At 45.5% G+C, this 12,670-nt stretch overlaps 2 protein-coding genes across 2 annotated transcripts; both read right to left on the reverse strand.

Annotated features, from left to right (window-relative positions):
- Positions 1-3,347: 3,347 nt before the first annotated feature.
- Positions 3,348-4,328, reverse strand: LOC148833594 (G protein-coupled receptor 4-like). Its single transcript, XM_088917701.1, has one exon. The coding sequence runs from the start codon at positions 4,293-4,295 to the stop codon at positions 3,348-3,350; it is 948 nt and encodes a 315-aa protein (XP_088773827.1). The 5' UTR covers positions 4,296-4,328.
- A 5,788-nt stretch (positions 4,329-10,116) lies between these two features.
- On the reverse strand, positions 10,117-11,124 carry LOC148833595 (G protein-coupled receptor 4-like). Its single transcript, XM_088915227.1, has one exon. It carries the CDS (start codon positions 11,122-11,124, stop codon positions 10,117-10,119), a length of 1,008 nt encoding a protein of 335 aa, XP_088771353.1.
- Positions 11,125-12,670: the final 1,546 nt, after the last annotated feature.

Consider the following 12,670-nt stretch of genomic DNA (forward strand, 5'->3'; position numbering starts at 1 on the left):
AGGGAGAGAGAAGCTGGGGGTCAGAGCGCAGGGTCAGCCATTTATATGGCGCCCCTGGAACAGGTGGGGTTAAGGGCCTTGCTCAGGGGCCCAACAGAGTAGGATTCCTCTGCCTGCTGCAGGATATGAACCGGCAACCTTCCAACCACAGGCGCAGATCCTTAGCCACAGTGCCACTGCACTGCCCAATATCTTTGGACTGTGGGAGGAATGCTAAGTGAGCAAGGGGAGTACATACAAGCCCCATGCAGATAGTACCACCCATTGTATTATCGGCTCATACAGCAGCTATGAAGTGTGTTTTTGTGTGTGTCTGGGCAGTGTTCTAAACTCAATCATTTCCAGAGCCCATGTGGTCAGCTACAGTTACCTGCTCCCTTTTCACATCAATTTCCGTTCAGGATCAATAAAGTCTTATCTATATATCTTCATCATGAAAATCTGCAGAACGTGTACAATTAAATGTCTGCACAGCTGCCTGACTTTTTATTTGAAACGTGCACTCCTGAAGACCAAAAGAAAAGGTCGGACCCTGACAGCTCATTTATGGAGACCGCTCACCCCTTCAGCGCATTGGACTCATCATTTTTAAATGAAGAAAATCCTAGCAGTAAGATACTGTATAATAGCAGTATTCAAATAGTTTAATAACAGCAAAGAAAAATTTGATAACGACAAAGGACCCAGCCAGCACGTCTCTGAACTATAAGAGGAGGCCGTAGCACCCGGAAAAAACACACAAAACCAAAACCCAAGGATTTTTGTCTCCTTGTGTCAGTTTATTTGATGTCATTGATTCATTTTCTGCATTTATGCACTGCATTATAATAATCAAACGTGCTCACAATGATCTGCTTTCTCACCCATTCATTATTAGGTGGAAACCACAGTGTGGCCTCATTCTGATTCTCTGTTCCCAGGCAGTAGGTGTGAAGTACTGTATGGTGCTCTCTATCACTGGATCACTGTATAAAATATCCACTTTGTGTGACCTTGATTAGTATAGCCCGTCTTAAGCTTCTTTCAGTAAGATAAGATGTGACTTTATTGTCCATCCAAAAGGGTCTTTGGTATCACATACATCTAAAACTACAAAAAAAACATACAGCCAGCAGCTGTACCACCCTGCAGCTGGCAGCCCCACTGAAGCTCAGCTGGTGTGAGCCTGTTCATTACCTGGATGGGAGACTCCTAAGGCTAGGGTTGCTGCTGGAAGAGGTGTTAGTGGGGCCAGTAGGGGGGCACTTACCTTGCAGTCTATGTGGGTGCTAATGTCAGTATTGTGATTAAATTTAAAATCCCAGGGCATTTCTTGAAAAGAGTAGGGGTATTACCCCAGTGTCCTGGCCAAATTTCCCCCTGGTCTTTACCAGTCATGGCCTCCTAATAATCCCCATCTCTGAACTGGCTTCATCACTCTGCTCTCCTCCCCACTGGGAGCTGGTGTGTGGTGAGAGTACTGGAGCATCATCCAGGTGGGGCTGCACACTGGTGGTGGTGGAGGGGGGATCCCCATGACCTGTAAAGCGCTTTGAGTGGAGTGTCCAGAAAAGTGCTATACTGTATAAGTGTAAGCAATTATTATTATTAAAAACAAATAATATATAAAAAATAATATTATTTAATATTTAACACTCAACATGAAATAAATTCACCTTAAAAACAAGCAATAATCTTAGACATGCAACAATACATACAATATACAGTACACACATCTCTCTCTGCCCATATTACAGTGCCATTACACATAATCCAATAGCTTCATATAGCAAACACTCACTTAGCTGCATTCAATATACCAATTGCATAGGACCCAAGACATGTTTACGTTGTAATTATTTTATCTGTAATATTAACAATTCTGGCACATTTCCCCACCATACCGCACTGTGATACCAAAATTAAGGATGGTTTCTACTAAGATTCTATAAACCCCCTCCAGAACTTTTTGACTCACCCCAAGCTTTTTCAACTTCCTGATCAAAACTATACACTGCCTAGCCTTCTTAAAAATAGAGTTGGTATTCTTTGCAAAGTTTAAAACGTAATCTGTTACTGTTTATAGGTATTTGAAACACTGGTGACAAAACACAGCCCTGGGGAATACCAGCATTTTAAAGAATTTCATTTGAAAATGCACAGTATTATTGATAAGATCCCGCTGTGGGCAATCTGTTAGAAAATCCAAAACCCAGTTTATAAATCTCCTATTAACAGAAAAACCCCAACAGCCATTCCAAGTCTATGTGGATCTGGATCATATTAAAATGCTAAAAAAAATCAATAAATAAAAAATGTGCATATGACCGTGCCTGTTGAAGATGACTAGCTACTGAATTCACTGAAGTCAAAGCTGCATCTTCAGTCCCCTAAGTTCTTTATAAGCAATTTGCAATGGATCCAGAAGATCGCCAATCGACAGGATTGGTTGTTTATAATTAACCCTCCCCATGAACATAGCCAATAGGGGGGGTCAGTAATTCACCTACTGCTTTGGCCTTAGGTTTTCAATACATGAATGAAGTAGTGCTTGAAGTTACTGAGTTAGAACTCCTCTACGTTCATAACCACACACCTCCGGCACTTTGCCCTGCTTGCCACCTGCGCGAGGTGTCTTGTGTGGCTCAGTAATTAGGTTAGGTCCTGAGGAATGCAACAGAAGGAACTTGCAGAGCTGAGGGAGAGAAGCAGACTAGCTGTGAGGACCAGATGGCCCAAACACCCCTCACTATCGTGAGGAATTAAATTAAATTCAATTTATTTTTCATATAGCGCCTTTCACAACACGGTTGCCCCAAGGCACTGAACAAAGCTGTGTGACCACACATGACGTTACACTACAGACAGAGAAAAAGCCAGAAGACAACGGAGGAGAGAAACCAAAAACTCCTCGGTAAGGAGAAAAAAACCCTCTAGGGGTCCAAGGTCAACTGGCTGCCCAGCTGGGCATGCTAACATTACACAATTCACAAAAAAGTACTAAGTGTGGAGTATTAAGTCTTCCATTATGTCCTTCTGTGTGCTAGTACTCCATGCAGATCTCTGTAGACCAGCTAATCCTCCTAAACGATAGTGGTATTCGCGATGTCCCTCTATGGCAGTGATGGAGCATCCAACTCAGATGGTGCCCAGCCCGCGCGCCATCCGGATATGTGGTGAGGAGAATAGGATAGTCTGGTCAGAACAGATGAGCCAGGGAGCTACAGCAAGGGTGTAGATAGGCTGGTCAGCGGGGTGTGAGAGGCAAGTCTGGTGCAGGAGATATTTATATAGACAGAGGAGAGTAGGATCTGACCTTCCTTCCATTCTTGTATTCTAAACTTCATATCTTGAAGTCTGCGGGCACATCACTGCAAGCTATTATCTGGGGACTTGCCCATCCATCGAAAACACGGTAAAGAGTCCAGCATTTTCTTCCTGGTGTCCCTGTAGATGAAGATGTAGATCACTGGGTCCAGGAGAGCGTTGACGCTCAGCAGGCCGAAGGAGATCTGATACAAGGCGAACACCCTCGATTCGAAGTCGCACTTGTCCGCGGCTGCGAGGCTGCCCGCGTAGCGGACGACTTTGACGAAGTGGTAGGGCCCAAAGACGAGCAGGAACAGGAGCACAATCAGGAGCAGCAGGCCGGAGATCCTCCTCTTCTCCTGCTCTGGGAAGGAGAGGGACTGGGCTAGGCTCCTGTGCACGTGGAGGGACAGAAACGCCAGGAGCAGCAGGGGGATGACAAAGACGATGGAGGGGGTCACCAGTTGGAAGATGGCCAACGTCCTACTCCAGTTGTGGGACTCCATGCAGTGTTTGCTGTCCTGAGGCCCCATGAGAGCAATGGAAACTCCCACAGAAACAATAAGGATGACGAACAGCCACACCGCCAGGCATAGCGCATATACGTTCCTGAGCTTGCGGCAGCCCTGGAACCACAGTGGATGGACGATGGCCAGGTACCTCTCCAGGGAGATGCAGCACATGAAGAAGATGCTCACAGCCAAACTGATGTAGAACACGGAGCCAATGATCTTGCAAGCAATGTCTCCGAAACGCCACGTGTGGCCACTCTTGAAGTAGTCAATCCAGAAGGGAAGGGTGGCGATCTGGAGGAGGTCGGCCAGGAGGAGGTTGATGGCGTAGATGGGGAGGGTGTAGTTGGCCTTGACCAGGCGGTACAGCCCGTACAGGGCCAGGCAGTTGGTTGGCAGCCCCACGCAGAAGACACATCCATACAGCACAGGAAGAAACGTCTGGACAGCGCTGAAGTCAATCTTATCACAGCCAGTGAAGTTGGAGTGGTTCATGGTCACCTTTCTCAACCAGTATTGGAGAGGTTAAAGAAATTGCAGGTGATCCAATTTCTTAATAGAGATCTGCTGCAACTCCCTTAGAGTGTGTGTTTTGTCATTCTGCAATATGACAAGGCAGAAAAGAAGAATTTAAAAATGGTTAGTGAGAAATCAAGCTACTGTATGTAAGAGAAGATTTATTCATATTCCAACCAATCACTCCTGATTTGTCCTTGGCATGATCTCCTGGCATGCACTCTGCTGTCAGGCAGATACTGTACCTCTTGGCTGAAAAAAGCTAGAAATGCTTAAGTGACCTCACAGCAGAGGTAAAGGTACCCTCGCTGAAGTGACAGGCAGTTAGAAACTCAGAAGCTTCAGTTAGAAGCCACAACCTTCATGTCACCGAATGACTAGACTCTCCCTAAACTTTGGATTCTGTCTCAGTGGTCTAAGGTGGGCACAGCAAGTAGATGGCAGGCTCTGCTCCTCCTTAACTCTGCCCAGACTCATGTGCTGAATGTCTTAGTGGGATGGTAACAAGGATCAGAGAGAAGCATAAGGGCCCTGAGGCAGCTACTAAGATTCCTCAGCAGTATTCTGGAGGGTAACTTGAAGGTATTGGGTTTTTGAAATACATATAATGGCTGTTCCCATCTCTGCTCTAACTGAAGACTTGTTTGGTAACACTTACCTGTCAAGCCTGTCATTTAACTTTCTTTAGTACATCCTCAGTGTAAAACATATCCTACTTCGAGAGCACTGCTTTCAACAAACGTCAGCACACAATTTTCCACAAGCTCTCCTCGACTTGCTGAGCTCTTACTAGTTGATCAATAGATGAACAGCTACAGGTACAAAGGCCTTTATAGGCTTGAATTTCGGTGTGGAATTTGCAGGTATGCCCCATAATTTTAGTTAATCCCGCAAATCCAGCATTTATAATGCAGGAATTTCTCGCACACATGTTTTGGCAAGCTATCTCCCAAGTAGAATTAGCCTAAATCACTCCAGATGTGTTCTCTCTCAGACGGTAGTGCCAGATTTGGTGACGTTACGCTGTTTGTGTGTTTGCATTGCAAACCTCGCATTCGTTATAGGCAGACGACTAGGGATAGAAAACTAGTTGATTTTGATTCGGAATCGGTTAGCGTTAGGTCAACGCGAAAGCTTCAAAAACTAGGTGGTAAATTAGGCCAAAAATGGAGCGTTGGTTGAAAAGAAAGTCTACTTCTGCAGAAAGCGAGAAGAAAAAATGCCCCTGCAACTGAAAAATGCAATGACGGTGGCGAGGAGATTGACGAAAGAAACAATGAGGAGAAAGCGCTCAAAAATCAGTTTCAGGCAAGTCGGTTGAAAAATATACCCCTGGCTTGAAGTGAACGACAGAGAAATGAGCTGCTCAGTTTGCAACATGTTCAGCAGTGTGAGGTTTACTAGTTGGTGAAAATCATCTACATTGGTTAGATGCTCGGATGCAGTTGCTCAAATGAGAGCATGAGACACAATCAGATAACAGTGCTGTGGCTGGTGCAATCGAAGCTGCACAATCGCATGGTGAGGAAGGGGTTAAGGGGCTACTTAAAGCAGTGTACTTTGCTGCATAAAATGGGTTAGGCGATTCAAATTTTGTTGAAGTCGTGAGATTCATGGAAGAGATGGAATGTCCTTCTTTGAAGCATCTTAAGGTTGATGGAACAAACTGTGGAAGCTATCTGAATGACAAAGGTTTGTCAGAAATGCATCAAGCTATTGCAAGCACACTCTTAGAAGAGTTACAGTAGGTGCCGCTGTAAGTCTTGTGTTTTCTTTAACATTGGATGAGCCCACTGATATAAGTAACAGTAAGCAGCTCATTACCTATAAGGTCACTTTATTATCCTTATACAATTGCTTGCATTAGGAATTTGTCTTTTTTGCATACCCCAGCTTGCTCTCCATGATACACATAGACAGGGAGAGAAGCTTGGGGTCAGAGCGCAGGGTCAGCCATTGTACAGCACCCCTGGAACAGCTGGGATTAAGGGCCTTGCTCAGGGGCCCAACGGAGTAGCATTCCTCTGCCGGCCGCAGGATACGGTCCGGCAACCTTCCAGCCACAGGCGCAGATCCCAAGCCACAGAGCCACACCACCACCCCTATGTCAGGTACATACACAGAAACAAGATGAAACCAAAGTTTTTTGGAAACTCCAAAATTGCACATGGAAGGGCAGAAACCATTGGACATGAAGCAACTGATGAGCAAAAAAAAAAATGAAATTAAATGGGAGCAAACGTGGTGCAGTATGCACAAATGGAGCTGCTATTCTGAGAGGAAGCCGCCAAGGAGCTGTTCAAAAAGTCAGAGAAGAATTCAATGCAGAACGAACCGGACTGTTCTGCACAGCTCACCGGCTGGCCCTTGGTGCTAGTGATGCAGCCAGATGTGTGGAACAAATGGGAAGGTTCCAGCAAGACTTGAGGGCAGTTTATTAGTCTGCTGTAAGAAGCAACAAGCTACAGAAACAGCTGGAGGAGCCAACACTGAAGTTTAACCGCAAACAGTGAGGCGATTGTGAAGTCAAAGCGCAGTGTCAGTTGGATGCAGACCATTAAAAGCCCTGAGAGATGTGCTAGAACGCATGGCTGCCCCCAGCACTCAGGACTCTGATAAAGCTAAACATAGTCTTTGTCACGGACATGGACTGAAATCCATGTCAGATCTTGTCGAAGACCCTATGCGATGCGGTAAGAGCTGGAGAAAACAGGAGGCATGGTAAAAGGGAACACACAGGGGTTTAATAGTGCACAACATAATAGTGACAATCCGTGAGACAGTGAACGGGGAAGACAAAACGGCATCCAAATCCAAACGGGTCCAAGGGCAGGTCAAAGCACAGTCCGAGAGTCCATCAACAAGGAATCCATCCTGGGACGCGACAAAGTTAAAATCCCCGGGAGGGGGGAGCACACGGACAAACAAAACATGGAGGTCCAAGGGTGACGGGGCGAGATCCTCCAGACCCCGGGCTCAGGAAGCGGGAGGTGTCGGGGATGAGGCCTATGCCCTCAGGAGACGGACGTAGGGTTTCCTGGTGCTAGGCGGGCCTCGCGACATCTTACCCTAATGATGAGCCCCGAGGACTGGAGGAGCTGGTCTTTAAATAATAACTCTAAAAGGGTACACCTGGAGAGCTTAATCACACGGACAATCATGAGAGCAGTGGAGTGCCCTCTAGGGAGGGATGTCGGGCGTGACAGTTTTATTGCTGTCAGACAATTCACCTTTGTGGCCTTCTGTCACTTGATGAAAGGTGTGCATGTAGTCCTTCTCTCAAAGCATTTTCAAAAGACAGACTTCCCCACAGTCCAACCTGTGGTTCAGTATACTAAAGAGGCATGGAGAGAGATATTAGTTCATCCTGGCAGGACTTCGCCAACTGCCTTGAAGGGAACAACTTTCAAGGAGACAAACTCTTTGATTGTCCTACACAAGAGCCTGCCTTTGACAACAATGAAAAGCAGATATGTGGGCTGCTTGATGAGGAAGAGAAAAAAAATATATCGTCCTTCTCCTAAGTTACGTTCTTGGACCTTCAATGGAGAGGAGGTTTGGCAATGAAAGACAGATTGACAACAAGGTCGGACAGTTTTTACAATGTATTAATTATTTCGATACACTCGTTTCATTAGTCTGCTATCATTCCCCCCCAAGATGCTGAAATCCCCCCACGAGCTTCATGTAAAGGGGGAATTCCCCCTCATTTTCCAAAATGAATTTCAAGCCCTGCTTTATGCCATACATGCCCACAACAGGCAGACCCTGCAGTCAGAACCCTGCTGAGAATTTTTACCTTGTGCACAATGGGTCCTGCTGACCTGTTTGTTATATTTCTGGGTACTCACCTGCATGAAGATAGTTCTGAAAGCTAGAAAGTGGTACAAGGCTGATAGCAATTCACCCTTTAAGAGCTAAACGTCAACTTACAACAAACCCCACATAGAAACCCGAAATCAATGAGCCTGTGATTAAGATCTCGGCTGGAGCAAGAACCAGAATCTCGCACACCATCGCAGGCTTGGCAATGACAAGCTGATTATACAAGCAATAAATAAAAGATCGAGGAAATTATCAAATTTAAGTACAGCACAAGGATTGGTGGTCTGTCTTAAAAGACCTAGTGGCCAGATTCCATCATTAAATTGCTATGGATGTGTAATTCCATGTACTCACGGTCTGTATACTTCAACTCCTAGTGCCAGCGATTTCTGTTTTAGTTGACAAACAGGAAGTAAGCCTGTTTTGTGAATTCAAATGTGCAGGCAGATAAAAGAGAAGTGCTTCGTGCCAACACAATGCCCCCTTTTAGTGTCTCTGCTACATCTGCTCCGTCCTTGTTTTATATACTAGTATTTCTTTGTTCCACATACTGCTGTGTCACAGTGTAGGATTTGTTTTCTGCAGTTTGCTTCCCCAGTGCATTGTCCGCCTCCCTGATATTAGATCCCTTCCACAATATAATTCTTTTTGTTATCATACGATACACTTTATCAGAAGGAAGGCCACACGCTGTGTGATCGATTAAAAAGCCTCGCCAGTGTAGCTTTTTAGCTCCCTGATGCACCACAGGGAGGTTTAAGAGATGCTTTTTACCCGCAGCTATCTGTGCACCGATGAGTTCCAAAGCATTTTTAGCCTTCCTATCCTGGATGTTTTTTTTCCACTTTTCTTGTTTTAAGAGCAATGCACTGCATGGTGAGATCGATTGTGTCAATGTACTGTACTGTCACAGTCGACATCCCCCGTCATTAGTTCTGTGTGATCGCTGGCATGTTCTCCAGGTGTGCCTTGTTTTGTTCCTCTATGTGATTTATGTGATTATGTGATAAGGTCAAAGAAGCGTGAGTTTGTTGTCTGTTCTGAAATAACTGTCATGTCCGTGCAGTGTTTTTTATGTTCACAAGCTGTGTTAGCAACTGAATTTTTCCCTTGGGGCTTAATAAAGAGTATCATCACAGAAAGCAAAGAGGTCAACATGGAAATCAAGAGTTTATATTAATTGAAAAATGTCTGGGATGTCTGGTCTCTTTCACCTTGATTGTCTAAACCGTTTCAGAGAGGAACAGATCTTAATTTTTGAAAGGGGCCCTGCAATCTGTAACATATTGAACTAAGCTCTCTCAGACTGTCTGAATTTTGGACATCAGTCAAATGCTGTGATGTATAAACTAACCTTCCTGCAGAGCACTATTAGGATGAATTTTTCCTTTCCACACCTTTAAAAGCACCTGTCCCTCTCTGCCCCTTCAGCACTCCAAAGTTAATCTATGAGTCTTTTTTCAAATGAAGGGTTGATACAAGAGTTAGCTGTGTCTGAACACTTCCTTGAATGGATCATCCCTTCTCCAAAGTCTCCGGCCTCTGACCACCGCAAGTTCCCTTTCGTTAAATTCAATTCAATTCAATTTATTTTTATATAGCGCCTTTCACAACAAGGTTGCCCCAAGACGCTTAACAATGCAAATTAAGTCCATCAAGGCATCCAAAACAGCTCCCGACTCCTTAATCCTTGAACTCCAGTGCCGATCATCTGGAGTCGATGCACCATTCCCAAGTCTGGAAATTCAGTCCCCAATTTATCTCACCGAGTGCTGCAGACACTTTGGTCCATGTGTGGATGCTGAGCCCCACTGAGGTCTCTTCATGCTGCCTTGTCTTTAAAGTTGCAATTCGGAATCTGACAAGGGGTTTTGTATAAGACGTCATGGGATCTTTAATGAACAACTACTGGTGGGGGGGGCTTAGATTAATGTAAGTTGGTGTTTTGGAAATGGGTCAAAAGAGAAAAATGCCTTCATTGGTGATTTGCAGAAACAGACACTCTGCAGGGTTCTATCTCTGCCTGATCAATGGAGGGTGTATTGCTGTCATCTGTGACTCCGACTATCCTCCAAATGCAGGGGAACGAATCCATCACTTCTTTCCGGGCATCTCTGCAGATGAAGATATACATCACAGGGTCCAGGAGAGAGTTCACACTCAGCACTCCCAGGGAGATCTGGAAGTAGAGGAAAAGCTTGCTCTCGAAGCCACAGGCATCTTGGACCATAATGATGCCGGTGTACCTGACAGCTCTGATAAAGTGGTAGGGCCCAAAAATGAGCAAGAACATGAGCACGATCAGGAGCAGCAGCCCAGTGATCCTGGTCTTCTCGCGCTTCGGGACGGAGACCGACCGGGCGAGGCTCCTGCGCACGCGCAGGGACACAAACACCAGGAACGAGAGAGGTACGAGGAAGGTGAAAGGGATGGACACCAGCTGGAAGATGGCAAACTCTGTCTTCGCCGGGAAGGCTTCCATGCAAAACATGTTTGGGCTCTCACTCTCAAAACCCATGTTAAAGCCCGACACGACTCCCGCAATGAAGAACAGCCATACGGCCAGGCACAGAACACACACTTTCCAGAGCGCCCGCTGGGTCTGGAAGAACAGCGGATGGACGATGGCCAGGTACCTCTCCAGGGAAATGCAGCACATGAAGAAGATGCTGACGAACAAGCTGATGTAGAACGAGCAGCCGATGACCTTGCACGCCGCCTTCCCGAAACGCCACTCGTGGCCGCCGTGGTAGTAATCGATCCAGAGGGGAAGGGTGGCGATCTGGAGGAGGTCAGCCAGGAGGAGGTTGATGGCGTAGATGGGGAGGGCGTAGTCGGCCTTGACCAGGCGGTACAGCCCGTACAGGGCCAGGCAGTTGGTGGGCAGCCCCACGCAGAAGACGCAGCCATACAGCACAGGAATGAAGGTCTGGTCCACACTGAGGGAAATGTTGTTACAGCCAGTGGAGTTGGAGTTGTTCATGACTGTAACGGGAGAAGTGGAGGGGGCTCAGATGTGTCAGTGCTTGATGATTTCAGGAATCCTTCTTTTCAAAGCCTGAACAGGAAATGAAAAGAAAAAGATGCTGATATAGGAAACAATCTGTTTATATATCTCTTAATCCCGGAAATCAAATTGTATCCCAAAACAAGCCATTGCTAAATGGGGTTAAAGTGATTGTGTCTTGAGCTGCCACTTTCACATGAAACCAACATATTGTTGAAGAGGGAGTGGGTCCCAGAGACAATTTTAAATAGACGTTCACCATGACTGTTTAGTACTGCGTTAGCTTCTTCAATATTTAATGTGCATCTCTAATCGAAGTGGTTTTATGTCAAAAATCAATTCCCTGCAAAGATGGTGGCTTTCATTATTATCGCCCCATGTATAAGGGACAGTGGAAACGTGCAGAATTTTCCCCTTAGTTTTCCTTTTGAGTTTTTTTTCCCAAGGCATTCTTATCAAGTGGGATCAGAGAACAAATTATGGGGAATCTGGTGAATACGACATACTTAAGGTATTCAGTACTGAACGTGTTTAATGCTACGACTGTACAGGGAATTTTCCTTGCCACCCGAGTCTCCTGCTTCCTGCGGAGGTTTTGTTACTACTCCAGGTCCAATCTAAGGCAAGACTGGTCAATCCAACATCGAACAGCGACTTACTTGCCAAGATCTTTGCATGATTCAATCATATCATATTGTTTTGCTATTTCTGGGGTGGTTGCTGACAAGGGAGTGAAGGTATTGGAGCTTCCCGTCCAATGGTATACAAATCCCCTAGGCGTGGATAACACTTATTCCACAGCCAGCACCGACCCTCAATGTACAGTAGGAGGCCAGCAGGGGTAAGGATTTCAGCTGTCCCGCCACTAGAGGGCGGTAGGGACTCTACTGTGTGTAAATAGGTTCGCATGGGGATGAAAATCAATGAAAGGCAGATAGTCACATTCTCACAAGGGGTTAATTTTGATTAATTTTGTTAATCTGGAACATAAAGACGCTGAGGACTTTATATGGAATAAAGTCTCTTTGCACAGTATCTCTGCTTCCCTTTGTCTCTGTTCATGTGGTCAGGCAGAGACTGTCAGCCTCAACACACATTTCCATCAAACCAGTGTATCTTGACTCTCCGTGTGTGGCTTCCTGTGCCTCAACCACAGCTTTCTCTGCCAGGAGTCTGAGACAGACATCAATCAACCAAAGTCTATTTATCAAATGCACAACAACACAGCGTGCAGCAGTAGTTGCTGGCAATGAAATGTCTTTTCTACGAGCTCACCGAGGGGGGATAAAAATCACAAAATTAAGGTTGCAAAATAAGGTAATAGTAATAGATAATAGTGCGATAGAAATTGCATAAAATAAACTCAGACCAAACTCATATAAAAAGAGCTGCTATGTGTCCAGGGTGTTTGTAATATATTATTTCAGGTGGATAGCTGCGTCAGCATGCGTAGGCTGCAAAGGAACAAGTAATAGGTTAAAAAAAGAAGAAAGAAAACACAACATTTGAGCTCACACCTGAA

Source organism: Atractosteus spatula, chromosome 5 (assembly GCF_055471065.1).
Source record: "Atractosteus spatula isolate fAtrSpa1 chromosome 5, fAtrSpa1.hap1, whole genome shotgun sequence".
NCBI classification, from domain to species: Eukaryota; Metazoa; Chordata; class Actinopteri; order Semionotiformes; family Lepisosteidae; genus Atractosteus; species Atractosteus spatula.